The 21130-nt window shown below is 37.7% G+C and overlaps 1 protein-coding gene across 1 annotated transcript in view; it reads left to right on the plus strand.

The window, feature by feature from the left end:
* Positions 1-21130, plus strand: part of LOC131679301 (fibropellin-1-like) — a 489726-nt gene that overhangs the window by 393535 nt on the left and 75061 nt on the right. Inside the window, exon 4 of the mRNA XM_058960011.1 lies at positions 19776-19877. Coding sequence (XP_058815994.1) covers positions 19776-19877 — 102 coding nt within the window. The remainder of the gene's footprint in view (positions 1-19775; positions 19878-21130) is intronic.

Consider the following 21130-nt stretch of genomic DNA (forward strand, 5'->3'; position numbering starts at 1 on the left):
CCGTGTCATATTCCTTCATGGCAGTCAGTAGCGCCTTTCGGATTCTTAGAACCATCTCGTGAATGTCCTTATGGATATTGTTTCTCGCGTCCACAAACTTGTGGCGCTCCTCCACCAAGCACTTCGCTGTTACTATTTTCGGCTTCTGTGAGGTATTGCTGTCTAATTATAAAATGATGTTGTTGTGACCTCCAGCATTTCGTCCGTCGATACTCTGTTGTATTACATTCTCAGGGTGCTGACAACAGTACGTATTCCAAAGTAACATATTTTATTGAGCAATATATAGTCCCTTCTATAAAAATTTACTACAGCTGAGACAAACAAAAGAATAACAATAACGTTTCCACAAAAAAAACATTCACACCCCGGCAGTTTTTTATTTTCCTTCCAGGGGAAGCACAATACCAGAAAGCTTGCTTCCCGCATCCACACCCTCTCCAGTAGACTGTTCTGGACATATTCATTTTCAATTTGGTTCACCAACTTCAAGCATGATTGCATCTCATCTCTTTTTGCTCCACCGCACAAAGGAATACTTAGAAAAAACTCCTGGCCAACATCCAAAATATAAAAAATAAGATTTTCAAGAAAACTATATTTTTTACATAGCTGAAAAGGTGTTGTATCATGTAGCGGTATTGAGAAAACGTTAAATTTTGTACATTTTTTTCATGTGTGCAAAAATGTGATAATTTATTTTTTTATCTATTTTCTTAAGAGCTCCCGTAATGCTGCTTTCTAGCGATAAAGACTGCAATAAGGGAGCCAAAATTCTTGCAAATTTAGTTGTTCGAGACCATTTCTTCAATTTCTATTCAAAATGGACTGCAAATGATATGTATTTACTGTGTATTTAGAAAGTTTTGATAATACTATTTTTGTTATTTTGGTATAAATTTCATTGTTGAAAAAGTTACTTTATACGGCAAGATCCGGCAAAGCCACTCAACCAGCATGTAACTTCAAGATCTCAGCTTTTTATTCCCGTATAATACTCTTCCGGTCTTTTTCGATCTCGCAATTTCAAGCCAATTGAAAAAAGCGCGATTCTCATCAATTTGTGACTATTGTTCAATTCGCCGTGACAGAGAAAGAAAATATAATCGGATGGGATAATTTCCATCTACCATGAAACTATTAAGTAATAGTAGCAAATCAAAATGGGTTAAATTATTTTGTATGGGCACCCAAATAAAATCTCGATAGGACAGTAAATAAATCCACCATCTCCGGATTGACTAACACATGCCTATGCTGAAAAGGCAAACTAAAGGCTTCACGAACGCATACATGTTCTTTGCAAATGTGTGCGTGATATAGTTCAAACGATGTTGGGTTGAAAGATACTTTGAAAGTTCTTCTACACTTCCGTAAATTTAATTTCCAGTTAAAATGAGCGGCGTTTGTTTAACTCAAAACCTAAATCATCATTCTTCATTCACGTTAAGGTTGTATCTGATATATCCATATTTTATATCGTATTTTCATAGTGAATATGCGAGATCGCAAAATTTTGAAAAAAGGCTATATATGTATAATTTAATGCAGCAATCTGATGGTGTGCTTGTGTAGAAGTTCATGTTTATGGAGAATGAACATTTGAAACAGTTGAACTGCCCTGAAAACAAAATGCGCATCCTAAAGCAAATTTTCAGTAGATTCCGGACAGATTTTAAACGAAAGTCTATTAAAGCTTCTTACCATAATGGCAATTTTCTCCATCAAAATGCTTAGTGGTTAGATGGATCCATTATTTTTCCTTGTAAGAAAAGGACAATAAATCAAGCTTCACAAAAACATGGTTCAAATAAAAAACTGTATCCAAGCTATTCAACAATAAAGACAGCTAAAACTAAATGTTATCCAGAAAACCGATACATTACTGTCTCAGAAACCCAGTTTGAAATTCAGCTTCAAGGTTTGTTGAACCATACTAGCTCAAGGCTGTGTCTTTACATTGACGAAATCTTAATCACTTTGGCAAAAAATGAGCGGCATAATTTGGAGCTGTACTATAAATGGGGATGTGACGGATCCCAACAAGATAATTTTAAACGAAAATTTCACAGTACCGAAGAATCAGACAGCAACATTTTTATGAGTTCCTTGGTTCCAATAAGACTTTTTGTAAGCGTTGAAAACAAACAAAAGTTGTTTTGGCAGAATCCATCTCTGTCATCTCCACGATTTTGTCGTCCAATTCATGCTAGGTTCGTACGAGAAACCAGCCAAACGATCAAAGAGGAGATAGCGCATATTGAGAAACAAATCGAGAAGTTGACAAAATTGGAACACCAAGCTTCAAACGGAGATCTCATGTACATCAAGAACACACTTTTTCTAACGATGGTAGACGGGAAAGTGTGTAATGCTACAACAGACACCTCTTCCAGCATGCGGTGCTATATTTGTGATGAAATCTCGAAGACCTTTGAGGAAAAATCAGCATCCCTTAAGTTTGGCATGTCACCATTACATATGCGAATCCGCTGTTTTGAAATCATTCTTCACCTCAGTTACAAGCTCCGTTGAAAAAATGGCGAGCTCGATCTGAGGAAGAAAAGATGGTAGTATTGGACAGGAAAAAGAAAATTCAGAATGAGATGAAAACTCAGCTGGGGCTTTTGGTAGATATACCGAAGGAAGGTGCCGGCAACACGAACGATGGAAACATGGCACGGCGTTTCTTTGAGAACGTTGAGGTGGTTTCTAAAATAACCGGAGTTGGCAGAGAGTTAATCTACAGATTCAAAGTAATCATTGAAACAATAACTAGTGGACACAGTGTAGATTTGGATCTGTTCTCAGCGTACACTACGGAAACAGCTCGGAAGTACGTCTCATTGTATGACTGGTATCCTATGACACCGACCGTGCACAAGATCCTGATACATGGCAAGAGTATCATGGAATATGCTTTGTTACCCATAGGACAACTTTCAGAAAATGCCGCTGAAGCACGCAATAAGCACTTTCGAGATTATCGACAAAACTTTGCAAGAAAATTTTCAAGAATGCTCTGCAATAAGGATATTTTAAACAGGTTGTTACTCAGTTCAGATCCTTATTTTAGCTCTTCTCGCAAGAACGCTGTAAGGAAAAGCGAACCATTTTGCCTTGAAACACTTCAGATGTTGAAAGCATTTTGTTGATTGATGTTTCTATTTTTTCTTGTTAATAATGTCAGGCAGTAAAATGAAAAATAAATATTCTGGGGAATTTCGATAGTTGAAAATATTTTTGTCTATCATCAAACACACACCTTTCTTTACGATTCCTTGATATCATCGCTGAGTAAATATTTTCGCAGCGATCAGATAGAAATTAAAGGGATCCAAAATGTCCATTCTCTAAACTGGTACGTGAATAGATGCGTAACAACTGCTTTCATTGTATACAGAATCAGTTATTAAGAATCCGCACAGAATACATTATTAGCATTAGAAGGAATATAACACAGTCAAACTCTGCACTGATAGGTGGATAGATGCCAAATTGTACCCAAATTTAGTTCTTGTCTATTTTTATATCATATCGAAGTATAATAACACTATTAGCAACAATAAATAGTTTTGGCCAAGATTCGACCCCAGTTACTCCTCTGTGCACCGATCGATTGGCGAGTTCTTCAATTTGATTGCTAGATAAAAGAACGTGGTCGCTTTGGAACAGATAAGTCATACCAGTTTCTGGATTGATTGTGCGGATTACTCGATCTTACTGGTTGTACTGGTACGGCACAAAAGTATGCTATGGGACATTGCAAGATGACGTCATATGAGTAAAAATGCTCGAAAAAGGACAGTTCAGCGAGTTTGTTTACATGGTGTTAGAAATTTTTGATTCCACCCAATACAAAAAAACTTGATTCGAATTCTAAGTCCATGTAAACAAGCTCTCTGAACTGTCAGAAAAGTGAGGTTATACATTTTCGTGCAATGGTCTATTGTTTAGACGGAAAAATAACTATTATTTTATACACCCGGATAAGAAGAAATTGAGAATGAAAAGTAGCAAATACCAACAACCTGGTTGGCACTGTTCGATTGGATGAAAAAGGCGTGAAACAGAAATGGTTATAATTTCTTGCTGTTATTGTCTGGACAAAGATTTACAAAACAAGTCACTAGTTCACTTATATTGGAATTTTCTGCACACACTTAGTTGAGCTCGGCAATTTCTCGCAGAGCTGAATGATCAGTAAATGTTTATACTCATACCTCTAAAAAGTGTCATTTGTTTGCTGATTTTCAGTGAAATATTTCCCGATTATCAGCAAACAATTCGAGTTTTTACTGAGATCTCAGCTAAAAATGAAGTAGCCGAGTGCTTGACTGTTCAAATCTCGGCAAAAATTGCAAAATTAGCTGAGATTTGACACAAAAAATTAAGTCTGCAAAACCGAACTGTGTAAAAGTTAAATGTTTCCAATAACTACCAATATAAATACCAATATAGATCCATTATCACTTTTAACCAACAACATCTCCAACGTTCATTACTAGCACACCGTCTCTTACAACCACTGTCCAGGAACCATGAACCGGACGGTGATTACGGCAACACCCCCAAGGTGATCGTTAAATATGACAATCGAGAGCCAGCAGACAGCCTGTACTGGCCAGGAAGTCATCCCGGATGAGGAAGGAAGTCGAACTGTCGCGCCGACGGATGGAGCTTCTGTCCTGCCGGCTAATGGTGAAAAAAAATACCGTCGCTCGATGTGCGGTCAAGCGCTATCTGATGAGAGTGATGTGGCTGGTATTTTATCCCTCCCAGCATGGTTCTATGTTGATAACTGCTGCAGTATAACCAATATGACGGTGGTTCTGTCTCTTAGTACCTTCGGGAGATAATTTAACGGTCAATTTGCTGGCGAGACAAAGTCTAATGGTTCACGCCACGGGCTTGATTGTTGCTGCATCGTGATAGAGAGCTCAGCTGATTGTGGAGGTCTCATTCCTGCAATTAGAGCATTTTTTTATTGTTCACCCATGTGCCAAAAAGTTGTTAATTGTTCGTTCGTTAATTAAGACCGGAGTGAAGCTCGGCTAATGAAGAGAGAGAAAATCATACAGTCGACTGCAGAATTATATCTACCGCGGTGCACCCGCGTCGTTAAAAAGTGTCGGAAATTTTTGATACAATACAGAAGTTAAATTTCATTACGTATTTTAGTGTAATCGGAGTTAGTATTATTATTTTGATCTGTTCAGACCACCTTAAAGAATAGCAGTTACATAATCCCCATGAAAACAACAGAATAACTAATCTTTAGCTTTAGCATGCAAAAGGTACGATTGTTGATAAATAAACCTGAATAACTTATGAAAATGGTGTAACATCACGAATTATTTACTGGAACAAAATCCAAAATATGATGATTACTATAAGCAATATTATTATTACCTCTACTTGAGGAATCAGAATTTATTATTGGCCATTTTTCTAAGTAATTTTTATTGTGCTGTGACGAAATTGGCAATTTACAAAATAAATTGAATGTTCGATTTTTTGGAGAAAAAAGAGGCTACTTTTATTCAGTGTGTCGCCCATCTCTAGATCCGACTACGGAACTTCATATAATCTGGACTACCCAGCAGAAATTGTGATTTCGAGTTTTCGGTTACCCTTACATAGACGAAAGTGTGTTTGGACGACTGAAACTGAGGAACATACTAAAGACACACTCCACGCACTTGTATCGCTTTCCTCAAGAAAATAAATCTGCTAATATAAGTAAAAGTTTTTCTGAAATATGTTGGTATAGGTTTAAAGCTTCCAAATCATAGATATATAGAAATTTTTTAAAAGAATTTTATGACGGTCGTCAATGAAAACCTGCAATACATTTATGACTCGTTTTACATTTCTTACAAAAGAAATGTATAGGATTCGCTCAAACTTTGACAACTTTTTCCGAGGCCCGGAGGGCCGAGTCTCATATACCAATCGACTCAGCTCGACAAATTGAGACAATGTCTGTATGTGTGTGTGTGTGTGTATGTGTGTATGTATGTATGTACAAAATGTCATATAATTATCTCAGCAATGGCTGAACCGATCTTAATGAAATTAGTTTCAAATGAAAGGCCTAACGTTGCCATTTGACACTATTATTTTTGATTTTCGATATGTTGTTTACTTTCTGAGATATGGGCGATTTTGTCAAAACACAGCTGGTTTTTCGCAAATAACTTTTGAACAATACAATATTGTCCTACAAACTGCACATAAATAGAAAACTTGTAAAAATACCTTTCTAATAAGCTATGGATTGTTTAAATCCGTGCACGAGCGACGGAGATATTAGACATTTTGTATTTTTAGTTCTCGCTTACCAATTTCCACCAATTAAAAATGAGATTGTTTCATACAGAGTATTGCTTCACTGGTGTTTTAGGCGCAAAACTAAACCGATTTTGAATATCGGGGTATGAAAACACATCTACGTGATTCAAGGAATTCGATGTTGAGAACATTTTGTGAATTACCTTTATAATAAATGAACTATTTCTCAAAAATCAATATATAAGTTCACTTCAAAGACAAAATAATGCGTTGATAAAGAAACAGTGAGTTCTAGTATTTATTCCTTGGATTAGGCATTGCGTTCAATCATGAGGTAAATGTTGGATGGTATATCAATACACAGATCAACAAGTAATTCACCTAGTAGTGAGATAAAAGATTTCTAATATAATTATACTTGTGGCGTCACCGAAAGCAACTGTATGTTTGAAGCCCAAAAATCTAGCGAAAATTTAGCTCTTTTGCAAGATTTAGGTTATACTGGTTATGGAGCAAAAATTACTACTTATATTATTTATGATAAGAATGTAAGAATCAATATATCATAATAATATACTATAAAAATAATGTCACTGCATTAACCATCATTTGCCGTTTCTCACACGCCCCCCCATCTCTCTCTCTCTCTCGCTCTCTCTCTCTCTCTCTCTCTCTCTCTCTCTCTCTCTCTCTCTCTTTCTCTCTCTGTCTCTCTTCTATCGCATCTATCTAGCTATTTCTGTATGCATTTCTAAGTTGTGTGATAAGATCTTCTGCCAATCTGAAATATTTATTAATTGTAATTGCGAAGGTTTGAGAAAACAAAACTATTTTTTGTCTGCTGCTACATCAACTCAACTTTAATTCAATTGTATTCAAAGCCTATATCTACACTATAATTAAGGAAATTCATGGCTATATCAGAAAAATATTTGGCTTAACTGGGTAATATGAAAGTATGACGATGGAAATTTTAAAAAGAGACATTCCACGTGCGATATTTAAACTATTCGTATCTCTATTGAATTTTGAATGAAATATATGCTCAAAGACTTAAAGCTGAAGCCAGGATTTCGAAGACAAAATACATGAGAGGAAGAGGTTCTAGAGACGACAATGTGAACCTCCCACCCGAGTTCGGATTGACGGTGACGAAATCGAGATGGTCGACGAATTCATGTATTTGGGTTCACTGGTAACCGACGACAATGATAATAGCAGAGAAATTCAGAGACGGATCATAGCGGGAAATCGTGCCTACTTTGGACTCCAGAGGACGCTCCGGTCGAACAAAATTCGCCGCCGCACGAAGTTGATTATCTTCAAGACGCTGATTAGATCGGTGGTCCTCTACGGCCACGAGACCTGGACTATGCTCGTGGAGGACCAACGCGCCCTAGGAGTTTTCGAACGAAAAGTGTTGCGTACCATCTATGGTGGCGTGCAGATGGAAGACGGAACGTTGCGCAGGCGAATGAACCATGAGTTGTGTCAGCTGCACATTCGTTGTATTGGTACGAACTTTCATGAAAAATAACGGATCAAAGACCAAAAATATCCACAAATTAGATCCAGGAAAAGAAGTCCCCAAAGTACCCACTCTCGATGGGGGATGCAACTACAATGTGTCTTCTAACTTATCGTCGTCCATATTTGGATATACTGAGTAGTTTGAACCATTTCTTTTTCACAATATTGGTCTGTATAGGACTTATTTATCCATATTTCCTACACGAGAATTCCGAACGAAACAATACAAACACGGCTTTTATGCAATCGACATAGCCTAGACATTTCACACTATTTACTTCAATGCAAATAAAAACATTGAAATATCTACCTGTCTCATTCACGAATCGCATTCTCCCTCTGTCGTTCTCTGTTCAAGGGGCTTGAAAGCACATGTGACTTTGTCTCACTTTACTATATTCAATTGCGCGTTAAAATACTGGACCAGTAAATTCTGTTCTGCACATAAATCTTTTTTCGGGAATATGTGACCAAAAAGTAAACTTTGAATTCGTCACGTAAAGAAGCATGAAAACAAAAAGAATAAAACCAAAAAAAGATGGAAGCCCTAGAAAGTCCATTGCATATTTATTAGCCTTTTCTCAGAAGATGGGATTTTCAAAAACATTTCAAAACTTTCTGATGCAATGGTTTTCATATTCGTACAATCCGGTTTATTCATTATCTTTATTCAAAAATGTGTTTGGCTTCAAATATATGACCATTTCATTTTAATTAATAATTTTATTCCGCATCTTTTTATTCGTTTTGTTCATTTGCGTTCATTTTACTTATTTTATTCGTTTCATTCTTTGGATTCACTCTGATCAGTTTATTCTTTTTGTGCATTTTACTCATATCATTCATTGTTTTCATTGTATGCATTTTATTATTTTTTTCCAGTTTATTCATTTTATTCAGTTTCTTCATTTTAATAATCTGACTACTTTTTCAGTTTTAATCATTTCATCCAAATAATTTATTTGATTCAATTTATTTCTTTATATTAATTTATAACCTTTTACTGTTGTTCAATTTTTCATTTCAATCAATGCATTTAATTCTGCTCATTTTCTTCTTTTTATTTATTTTATCACTCCAGCTCATTTTATTTATTTGATTCGTTTGTTTTATTAATGCATTTCATTTATTTTTTACTTTATTCATTTTGTTGATCCATTCTTTTTATTCATTTGATCCATTTCATTAATTTGATTCATTGTATTCACTGGATGAATTAAATCAATTTGATTCATTTAATTCATTTGATTCATGTGATTCGTGTGATTCATGTGATTCATTTGATTCATATGATTCATTTGATTTATTTGATGCATTTCATTTGATTCATTTGAATCATTTGAATCATTTGAATCATTTGAATCATTTGAATCATTTTAATCATTTGATTCATTTGATTCATTTGACTCATTTGATTCATTTGATTCATTTGATTCATTTGATTCATTTGATCCATTTGATTCATTTGATTCATTTGATTCATTTGATTCATTTGATTCATTTGATTCATTTGATTCATTTGATTCATTTGATTCATTTGATTCATTTGATTCATTTGATTCATTTGATTCATTTGATTCATTTGATTCATTTGATTCATTTGATTCATTTGATTCATTTGATTCATTTGATTCATTTGATTCATATGATTCATTTGATTCATTTGATTCATTTGATTCATTTGATTCATTTGATTCATTTGATTCATTTGATTCATTTGATTCATTTGATTCATTTGATTCATTTGATTCATTTGATTCATTTGATTCATTTGATTCATTTGATTCATTTGATTCATTTGATTCATTTGATTCATTTGATTCATTTGATTCATTTGATTCATTTGATTCATTTGATTCATTTGATTCATTTGATTCATTTGATTTATCTGATTCATTTTATTCGTATCTTTAATTTTATGCATTTCATGTTCAGTCATTCGTTTTATTTCATTCAATTTGTTAGTATGAGTCAATTTATTCTATTAATCTTATAACTATTTCTAAATATAATCTTAATAATAACCTAATCTAATTTGATTCGTGTATTTGGATCAAAATTATAATGATTTCCATTAATTTTTCTACTTATTTTATGAATTTAAAAACCTATTGTTTCATTTTTTGCTTTACTTTCTTATTTCGGTCGTTTTGTTGATTTCTATAATTTATTCAGTTTATTCGAGATTTTATTCGTGCAAGACTAGAAACTGTTTTCATCCCACCTCTAGGAATCAGAATATATTGGCTCAAATGGCACGTTCCCCGTACATAGTCGGGGATTTGTGCCTCCAATAGTGAAATGTGTAAGAAATGTCTCATCTCACTGCTAGGTGGATTAAATCGGTTTTTAATAATTGAATTAGTTTTTCCGTACCACACCGACAGGTTTGTAATAAAATTTATTTGGAATAATGTTAATTCCATTTTATTGTTCACATATTGTGCAAAGATTTCATCTTTGGACGCAGATTTTTTGAGTGAATGTATCGTCGGAAAAATGGGGGGGGGGGCAAAAACTGACCATTTTTGCGTTATCCCCTAACGCATACATCATGTTTTTTTTTTTCAATTTTTCACGAAAACAAAGCACGCTATCTATGAAATCTTTTCAGAAGCTATTAGTACTCATCAATACCTTTCTAAAAATGTGCTATATGTATATAACAAGCTTTGAAATCGTTCTTTCACAGGGGTGCACTGAAGTGTGTCGCCTAACGCTTTCCGTTACAGTACGATAAATCCTTCTGCGGAGTTACTTTGAGAGCCTACAGAACAGTATATAGACATAAAAGATATAACCAACCTATTTCAGCAATATCGCTGCCATGCAGTATTATGGGTGGCTCAGGGACAGGGAGAGGGGGGGGGGGTTGCCCTTAAGGGGAAGGCCTACCTTATAATATCCAAAAATAATCAAGTTTGTTATTACATCTATCAGTAAATAAACTATGTAAGGATAAATCAACAATTTCAGAACAGAGTTCAAAGTGATTTCAAAGATATTGAATGGAACGCATTAGAATGCCAAATAAGTATGAGAGTGCGCGGAAGAATTAGGTCATAAGGAATAACACTCACTCGTCCTCCTTAAACATTCTTTCAAATTGACCACTTGAAACTAACCAAGGTTTGTTTTTTCGGGATAGATTTTCTTTAACATAAACCAAACATCGTAGTTTAACACAGCTTTTTATTGTTTTTATAACACGTTAAATTCAAAATGTTATCCTGAGGATACGCATTTCTTAGAATTCGCTAATAAAAAATACAATTTCACTAAATTCTCCAGTTTTCTATCATTTAGATAATTCAGTGTCAAGCCAGCCATCTGGCTTGTCATTGAATAAGACCGCAATTGTTTGAAATTTTTTAACGAATTTATTTTGTACTCTAATATATCTAAATTTTCAAAAACCTGGATCTTACTCTTCTTTTCCAAAAATTGCGTAAAACAATTTTTGTTAAAGATTTGCGGCTACATTTTGATTAATTTCCGCAATCATCACTAAGGAGTGTCGTCTTGCAGATCTCTCCGTAGAAACAGTTGTACAAACGCCAGAGGTTGAACTGGAAGAGCGATGTTCTCTTTCGAAATGTTTAATTCAACCGTATTGCTGGTATTTCGGGACAACATTTTATACAATACTAGCTAGTACCTATCGCGCGTTGCTGCGACTTTCAGCGAAGTAGGAGGAAAACACAATTTCTTCCGAAGCGCCATCTGGCGGGCAGATAATCCCTGACCAATAGCACACAAACACGCTCCATAATAAATGCCTATTATGAATAAAATTTTACGGCAATCTGTTAAGCCTTTTGGGAGTCCACAAATCATATACATACAAACATTGAGTTTTATATAGATAGATAGATAGATAGATAGATAGATAGATAGATAGATAGATAGATAGATAGATAGATAGATAGATAGATAGATAGATAGATAGATAGATAGATAGATAGATAGATAGATAGATAGATAGATAGATAGATAGATAGATAGATAGATAGATAGAGCTGGATGAACGGGGTCAAGCTGCAAATAGCTCACCACAAGACGGAGGTGTTGTTGGTCAGTAACTGCAGTCGGTTCAACGGACGCAGATCGATGTCGGAGGGCACGTGATTGCATCGAAACGTGCATTGAAGCAATTGGGAGTTATAATCGACGACCGGTTGAGCTGCAACAAGCACGTTGATTACGCCTGTGAAAAGTCGGCGAAGGCAACGAACGCAATAGCGAGAATCATGCCAAACGTCGGCGGTCCGAGAAGCAGCACGAGACGTCTGCTATCTACTGTTTCGTCATCGATAAACCGATATGGGGTTCCTGCCTGGAGTTCTGCGCTGAAAACCAAGCGGAACCGTGAAAAGCTAAACAGGACATTCCGACTGATGGCCGTACGAGTCGCGAGTGCCTACAGAACAATATAATCCGAGGCAATATGCGTTATCGCCGGGATGATCCCCATCTGCATTACCCTGGCGGAGGACGTGGAATGCTACCAGCGGAGAAATGGACTGGTTCGAGCGGACTCGTTGGCTAAATGGCAACAGGAGTGGGACAACGCGGAGAAAGGAAGGTGGACCCACCGACTCATCCCAAATGTATCGGCCTGGGTACATAGGAAGCATGGAGAGGTGAACTTCCATTTGACGCAGTTTTTGTCCGGGCACGGATGCTGCCGGAAGTACTTGCATCGGTTTGGACATGCTTCGTCACCCCTTTGCCCGGAGTGTGCGCCTGTGCAGGAGACACCGGAACACGTGGTCTTCGAATGCCCTAGATTCGAAGAAGCTCGTAGGGGTATACCTGGTATGACAGTGGACAATATCGTCGAAGAGATGTGCCGTGACGAACATACCTGGGATGCTGTCAACAGAGTGGTCTCGAGCATACTCTCCGAGCTGCAGAGGAAATGGCGAAGAGAACAGCAAGAAGCCGTAAATCGGGTTTCGAGAGAAATTCCGCCGCCGGGGAACTCTCCAACTGTGTAGACTAGGTCCACCGCCGGGGACCAGTTGAGTAGTACGTGACGTAGCACCGAGTTGGGTCGTCGGGGCACCTGGGAATCGAACGTCAAGCTTCATCGGAATCGTTGAAACGACCTCGACATCCCACCGGGTAGCTCGTGAGTAGGCTAGATCCACCGCCGGGGATTGGACCGAGTAGACCGCGTCGCAGAGCTAGCAGTGGGTCGTTGGGGCGCTGGTGAACCGGAAGCTACGCTCCAACCGGAATCGCCGGATAGACCTCAGCACCTACTGTATGGCCCGTTGAGTAGGCTAGATCCACCGCCGGGGACTAGATCGAGTAGATCGGGAAGACGCGGAGAGCTATATGGCTCACAAAAACGAACATCGGAATCAGGAGAAATCTACCGCTCGGTTGCAGGAGAATAGGCTAGATCCATTGTTGGGGACTAGACTGAGTAGTTCGCGAACAAGTGAGGGCGGGAGCTGAATGGGTCATCGGGAAAGTAGAGCGAAACGGAACGAGAGGAAGCCAAAGGGCTCAAGAAGTTGTGGTGCTATAACAAAAGAAGAATCGGTATCGGGAGAGCCTCCTTCGCCGGGGAACTCTCCGTCGGAGTAAGCTAGATCCACCGCCGGGGACTAGACTGAGTAGACCGCGACGAAATACCACCAGTCGCAGGTCGTCGGGGCATCAGCGAACTGGACGCCCTGCTCCACCGGAATCGCCGAACTGACCTCGACATCTGGTTGGTTGGCTCGGTTTCGGGAGAACTTCTCTCGCCGGGGAATTCTCCGTCGGAGTAGGCTAGGTCCATCGTCGGGGACTAGACCGAGTAGTTCGCGAACAAGTCTGGTGCTCAATGAGTAAACGGCGCTGAATGGTGCGAGAAGGGAGTTGCGGTGCTAACTGGCACAAGGGAGCCGAAGGGCTCGGTGAATTAGACAGTCTGAAGTTTACCGCCCAGACTGTACTCGTAGGGGAGGAGTGCTAAGCCTCGACTCACAGCCAGCTTTCCGACTGCCATGCAGAACTTGCCAGTCTGTGTGGATGGTAGAGAATTGGTGGGCTGTGGAGGAGTGGGGCTGTAACCCTGCGGAAGAAACGAACTAGTAAGTAGTTGAATTAGAGTGTGTGCTATGCACATAAAAACCCCTCCCCGAAGGAATGCCGTAAGGTAGTGCCGGGGAGGAATCAGGTTCTGGGCAAGAGCAGGGGTTTTTAGCGGGTCGGGTGATGGCAGCCCAAACCCGTTCCCTGAGACATTGGGGTTTTTGTACATTTTTCCTCACTCAGGGTTTTCCTGAAAATTTTTTTTACAGCTCTCTAAAAAAATATAGATAGATAGATAGATAGATAGATAGATAGATAGATAGATAGATAGATAGATAGATAGATAGATAGATAGATAGATAGATAGATAGATAGATAGATAGATAGATAGATAGATAGATAGATAGATAGATAGATAGATAGATAGATAGATAGATAGATAGATAGATAGATAGATAGATAGATAGATAGATAGATAGATAGATAGATAGATAGATAGATAGATAGATAGATAGATAGATAGATAGATAGATAGATAGATAGATAGATAGATAGATAGATAGATAGATAGATAGATAGATAGATAGATAGATAGATAGATAGATAGATAGATAGATAGATAGATAGATAGATAGATAGATAGATAGATAGATAGATAGATAGATAGATAGATAGATAGATAGATAGATAGATAGATAGATAGATACATAGATTGGTAGATAGATCGATAGATGTAAATATAATAACCGCTCGACTGAGTATAATCGTGCTTCAGAGTCACATTTGTGTACTTGTAACTCAACAAGAAAATAAATATTGAGCCACTCTATCTGCCCTAATCAACAGTCAATTTTATTTTCAATATTTTATAATGTCAAAAAACAAAGTCAGTGCACCAAAATTACTTGAAAAAAACTTATTTGGTGAACGAAATAAAAAAAATTTGAGTCACCCTAACAAACAGTTAATTTTATTTCATATATTTTCCTATGTTAATAATGTATTAAACTTACCAAAAATACTTGAAACCACCTTTTTCGATCCATTAGAAAGTGGCGATTGTGGTCTACAATCTCTTCTATACCTGGCCACACTATGGTATGGATGTGTCCTGTTCTCAATCCATATTAATTTGGTTTCTAAATATCATTTGTCAAATACACATGAAGGTGAAACTAGAAATACAGCAGGTTTGGTATTTCAAATCTTTATTTTGAGTTATTTACAGGTTTGTAGGTAATATACATCGCTTTGTTTGAGCTTCAACAAATACTTCAGTCGCGTTAGGGGACAACACTTCATATGCGGTCGTTTGTGTTCATTTTGGTGTTGTCCCCTAATGTAGCGTTTGCAGCGGTCGTCAAAAAAAAATCCTAAAAACTCGAAAATCTAAGTATACAGTATTATTTTGTGACTATCGATGATCAAATTTCTAGAACAAATAGATGTTCTAAAGGTTGAGACAGAGCAGGTTTTTGATAAACACAAGTGTAGGTTGGAAAATCAATTTTGTGCTCTGTTGTCCCCTAACGCGACATTTTCACCCTTAAGAAAGAAAGGACAACCTGGCGGTGGTCAGCTATTTTCGTCCGCGTCCCTTATCACCTATTTTTATAAAGTGATTCATCAGCAGTGCTATCTTTGAAAATGAACCACCTTGGTTATGCAACTAATTTTTCCGGTCTTTTTTAAATGCAAATCATTAAGCAATCTTCATTTCGTTATATTCTGAATTGCACGTATTTTGTCGTATGTAATTTTAAATGTACTTTCATTTGATGGCATTGTAAGGGAACACGTATCCGCCGGTTGATGCTAATCGAGCTGACATTTCTTTGGACTGAGCAAACTAAGCTATTGGTTTGTTTAGTGTTTATTTGACCAACTAGGTAACGAATCCACTGGGTCTTTAATGCGTGTGGGAACTACGCATGGTCTTGTCTGAGTGTATGACTTTTGAATTATGTATGAGGGTGGAGAATTGACAATTCGCAAGATCAATTCAAATCCAATTACCAATTTGCGGCAATCATTTCAACATAAAAAACAATTTTTTATAGTCATATATAATGGTTTACTTTTAGTCCATTAACTCATCAGTTAATTATACTGAGCTGAGAATAAGTACGTACTATTTGGAAACGGGGGGTGTTTGATTCGTGCATCATTAATATCGTTTAGGAACGCAGCATTTACTCGAACGAGGTGGAAAATTTCAAGTTACGGGATCACAATATGCTTAGGGACGATTTATAAATTCTGCCACGCTATTAGGAGGAAGAGATATGACTAATTGTGACATGAATGGGAGGGAAGCACGTCATGTGCTTTGACGCAATCGGCCGTTTTACGCACGATTGCGCCATGTATATAGGAAATTCCATGGAACATGAACACTTTTGCAAGTAGCGGCATTAATGTGCTACTACAAAATGAAGGAAAAACTAAAATCATTTGATTCGTATTAGACCAAGGATAAAAATAACGTGGTAATATGACAGAGACTTAGTTAGTGTTGGGTAATCTTTGCGTGACATAATTTATGAATGTTCCACAATACCACTTTTAAACTCATTGTTTGCGGTCCATTTTACATTGTCGACAACACTCCCGACAGCCGGCTGTTCGGAGTTCAAGTTGTTTTCGATGAAAAAATTTCGATAGACGATTACCCAGAGTTTAAACGCCTAGAACATTTACGTATCCTTCAGTCAATAAACTATTCAAACATCTTATGCACGAAAGTATATTCTCAGTCACATCGCTTGCTTGAAGCGAATCCTGACTAACGACCCACCCACTACCCAATCCGTGGTACTTATGGGAGTGTCACTGAGTCGGGGCCTTCCGTTAAGTAAGTACCACATCAACACTTCCTTTCTCATCCCAAGTTACGGTAAAGATGGTCGTGGCCCGCAATGGTGGCTCTCAGGCGAAATTCTCGCTTGGACTGGATCAATTGTTATTCCCAAACAATGCTCCTCAAGTAGTCTGGCTGGAAATGAGAGTCATCAGTCTGCAATCTACGAAGTATACCGTGCTTACGCAACGCTTAAGAAAGAAAGGACAACCAGAAAAACATCAAACCCATAACATGAATGTTGTGTTAGGACTTTTAACGTATTTAATTAAGTTTTTTGAGCGCATATCGTAGGATTTTTCAAACGACGAGCTGTTAATAGTTGCATGACGCGTGCAAACGTTGTCCCCTGACGCTGGAATGTGTCTAAAGTTTTGAATCCAGTGCAGTAAAGAGCTTTAGGCTTTCTCGCAGGCGATTTGAGCTACTTGTGAGTTGAACTTACCTGCTGTTTATGTTTGTTGTTGTCATTTTTCCCACTCTTCCAATTTTACTTCCACCTTCCTTCCGCTCAGGACACGGAAAGGCTCGAATACATTCTGATTCCTCATGAGGCATTATGGAGTTGAGTCTATCCAACTCAAGTTTGTTAGATGTGCATACGTATCGTAATCGTACGTATTTTAATTAGTTAGGTGATGAATATTAAACAAATAAACAAAGAAACAAAAACTAGGCCCTTCTCAAAATTTGCCTTGAGTCAAGAAGGCCCCTAGACTAGTGAAAAATTATCATCCATAACAAATTTCAACCAAGAATCGTGCCTAAATTTGGCTATTTCTGGTAGATTTCACCTGAAATTGCCCCAATACAATCCGTGTGTTCATGAATGAGAAAGACATGATTGCACATCTAGGTGAATAGAAACAGGGTTTTAATTAAACTACCATACAGTATGTTTAAACCTGTATGGAGCTAAAAAGCTACCTGGCATAATATCTGATAGGACCCAAATACATTATTCATACATCTTCCATAAAATTCTACGAAGTTGGCAACCATTTTGCTTCACTGACCTTCTTCGGTATTAGTGTCAAGCATGCGGCAGCCAATTCTTATCCGCTTCAGTCCTTGTTGTCTTCTGTCACTATAGATTATCTCATTTGACCCCGAAGCGTTTCGCAGCTGAGCTGAATACACCACACATACACACACAGTAGCCCTCGTTCGAGAGGAAAATTGTCACAAATCATGATAGGTAGGTAGGTTGGTTTTTTTTTTTCAACCGGAAGCTGCTAAAATACAATATGAACCGTAGTTGGCCACTGTTTGTCCGGTTTGGCCTGCAACAACGCAACCGAATTGTTGGCACTTTCCAACCCAGGGCAATAAATTGCAGTGACATTTTAAATGCTCCCTCAGGAATGCCCTTAATGTGACGTTATCTACCTATCCATGGCCCCATGGAGGTGGTGCGATGGACGCAGGGCATTTATAAATCAACTGCATTGCAAGGTGCTTGTTCCATTTTGGAAATGCGTACTAAATTATGAAGGTGATCATGATACGAAAAGCATATCTAGCTTGTTTTACATTTACACTCTTCCATTCGCGCTTTTGGATGACATAAAATATGTAGGTTGCCGATTTTTTGACAGTTTGAATACGTACTCATTATTTAGCCCAAACTCATAAATTACACGAAACGCTCGCCCATATCGGGAACATTTTCCAACTACCTGCTTCATTTGAAGCTTATGCAAATATGAGTTACAGCTCCGCATACAAAAGTACGGTGAAGAAATTTTAAAGCGGAATGTTAAGTACGCTTGAAGCATTTTTTTCAAGTTGTTCTTGCAATGTGCGATATTTTCCTGAATTTAAACCAACAGCATCGATGAAATAACAAAAATGGTAATCTACTCATTATTTCGCTTCAACAGCTTCGTTTTCAGTGATAAGTTATCTGACACATGTCAACTGACGTAGTGCGCTTTACAATGTCACGTGACCTTTAATATGCTCGAAGACAAAACTGTAATTAATTCTCACGAAAAATTAAGACCATCAAGGAATCCCCAAAGCGATAAGTTCGATAAGCTTCATTACCACTCGATTGAATCTTCTAAAACTTATAACATTGTTTTAAGAGACGGTACGTCGTTTTTTTGTATCCCCCTAGGAAAACTTTCCAGCGTTGAAACAAGCGGGTAGAAGGAAAAAATGTAGATATGAAAAACGTTTAAAAAAGTTTTGCTCAATATTTTCGCCAATCATCTCTTCCTTCGTTTTGCATTTTTTTTTACTCAGGGAATGAATAAATATTAATAGGTGCGCATCCTGCTGGTAAATGCAGGGGTGTGGCTAAAAGGCGTAATAAATTTGTTCCCTAAACTTAATAAAAATAGATACCCGTGCTGTTCCTGCCCCGCACAATTTTCGTGTATCGGTGAGTGCTTCAGCGCGGGGAAAGCTCCACTGCACACAACAGCGACTCGTAATCGTCCTCACTGCGATAGTACCCACTTCTATGCTGAACCCGAAGGCAAACAAGGCCAAAGAGGCTGCGAAGCTCCTAGCGAGCAGTTATGATTGCACAAGAAGCACCTTATTTTAATACTATTATAAGTAATAATTCGCGTGCTGGCGTGCCTTTGGGGTCTTCGTAAATATGAGCCCTTGAGAAGCGGGATGGATAACAAATTTTGGTACCGATGACGAAGAGGCAGGACTGGGTGCTTTAAATATTCATAGCAGGCAAATATTGATCCTGATCAAATTTCAAGGTTCTACACAAAGTCCTAGTGATCCCATCCCGGGGACTCACCTTGGCAGCAAAACAGGACGCTACGTTCCCGGGCAGCGATGTGGAACAGTTCCATTATCGAGAAGAAATATGCATTTTAATTTATTCTAATGGCAATCGTTTTCCTTTCTGGAAAGCCTTACCGGCAGAGATTGATTATATATTTCCCGTACAGCAGCGTGGTAGCTACGTTCTTCGCCTGTTTGTAAAACTGGGATGCTTTCACATACATATATTCTATTGGCAGGGAAAATACGGAACCAATTAATTGTACTTCATCCCACGTTCTTAGCTTTCCATTTTTTTTCCTTCCAGATCCTACTACTGCGACTGCTATCCGGGCTTCAGTGGCATCGATTGTGGCTATGGACCGCTCTGCAAGGATTCGCATATCTGTGAGAACGGAGGCACGTGCAAGTAAGTTTTCCATTTGCGCCGGATCGGTAGATTTAGTTTGATTTTTTTTTCAATTTGCCTACAATCGGCTGGTTGTTGATGGGAAAATTATGGAAAGTTCTAATTTATTGCCCGGTGAAAGTTTCTGTCTCTACCAAGCTATGCGTCGTGTTAATAGGATTGAGCTGAATTCCGCGGAGAATGAAACGGACTGTTCTGCATTTCAGGGAAAAAATAGCATTGCGATGGTAGACGAGAATAATGTAGGAATACCGACGGGGACATCATCTATCACAAAGCAATTAATCACTTAGACACGCTGGGAGTTATATATTATGTAGAAGCAGCGAGAGCGAATTCTAGCCTAATGTTGCTCAAGGACGTTCCCGATGTCACCGGTTATCAATGTCTTAGACGATTTTTTGCTTTTGGGACAGACAAATACTATTATTATATGTCAATGGATTCTGACAGCCAATCGTGTCAGTAATGTATCTTTGATTTGACATAACATTACGTCACAATTAGGATGTGACCTTCATTCCAAAATAGTCAATCAAAACACTGCATAATGGGCACTTGAATTGATAGCTTTGAAAATCGATCGCTATCACAAGATTACAATTTAAAAAAAAACGTCACTTGAGCAGTAAGATTCTGTTTTGTTACTTTGGTTTTTTTGCATGCTCCGATTTTGGCAACAATTTTGTTGTTCAGAGTAAGTCTTTTAAAAATGTATAATATATATTTAGTTTTAACATTTGATAACACATTCGACTCTATTTTCAAACATGAGTGTCATACTTAGAGTGTTGTATGTCAAACCATCAAACCATATTTCGACACGAGCTTCTTTTTCATAAACATTTGGGGGTAGTCACGGAAAAAAAATTGTTCCCAAAATCGTGAATAAAGTACCAGATAACGCAGTGAAGGTGTCAGATGACGAAGCAGTTTTTTCCCAAAATTATATATCGCCAGATTTCTTAAACATTAAATTAAAATATACCCTATTTCGCTAAAAGTAAAGTTTAGGATAACAATGTCTAAGTTTATAAATATTCTAAATTAATATTATCCTAAAATAGTAAATGGCAACAAGATTAATTTGATCCTATATATACTAAACATGCGTGAATTTATAACTTAGGCTAAACTAAACTAAGCTAAACTAAACGGATAAACGCTTAGAGTGAGCAGAAAGGATTTGTCACTAAAGATCCATTTGGAGAGGTAAATTACCATCGAACAGCCAAGAAATCATTACAATTTGT

The sequence above is a fragment of the Topomyia yanbarensis genome, chromosome 2, assembly GCF_030247195.1.
Source record: "Topomyia yanbarensis strain Yona2022 chromosome 2, ASM3024719v1, whole genome shotgun sequence".
NCBI lineage: Eukaryota > Metazoa > Arthropoda > Insecta > Diptera > Culicidae > Topomyia > Topomyia yanbarensis.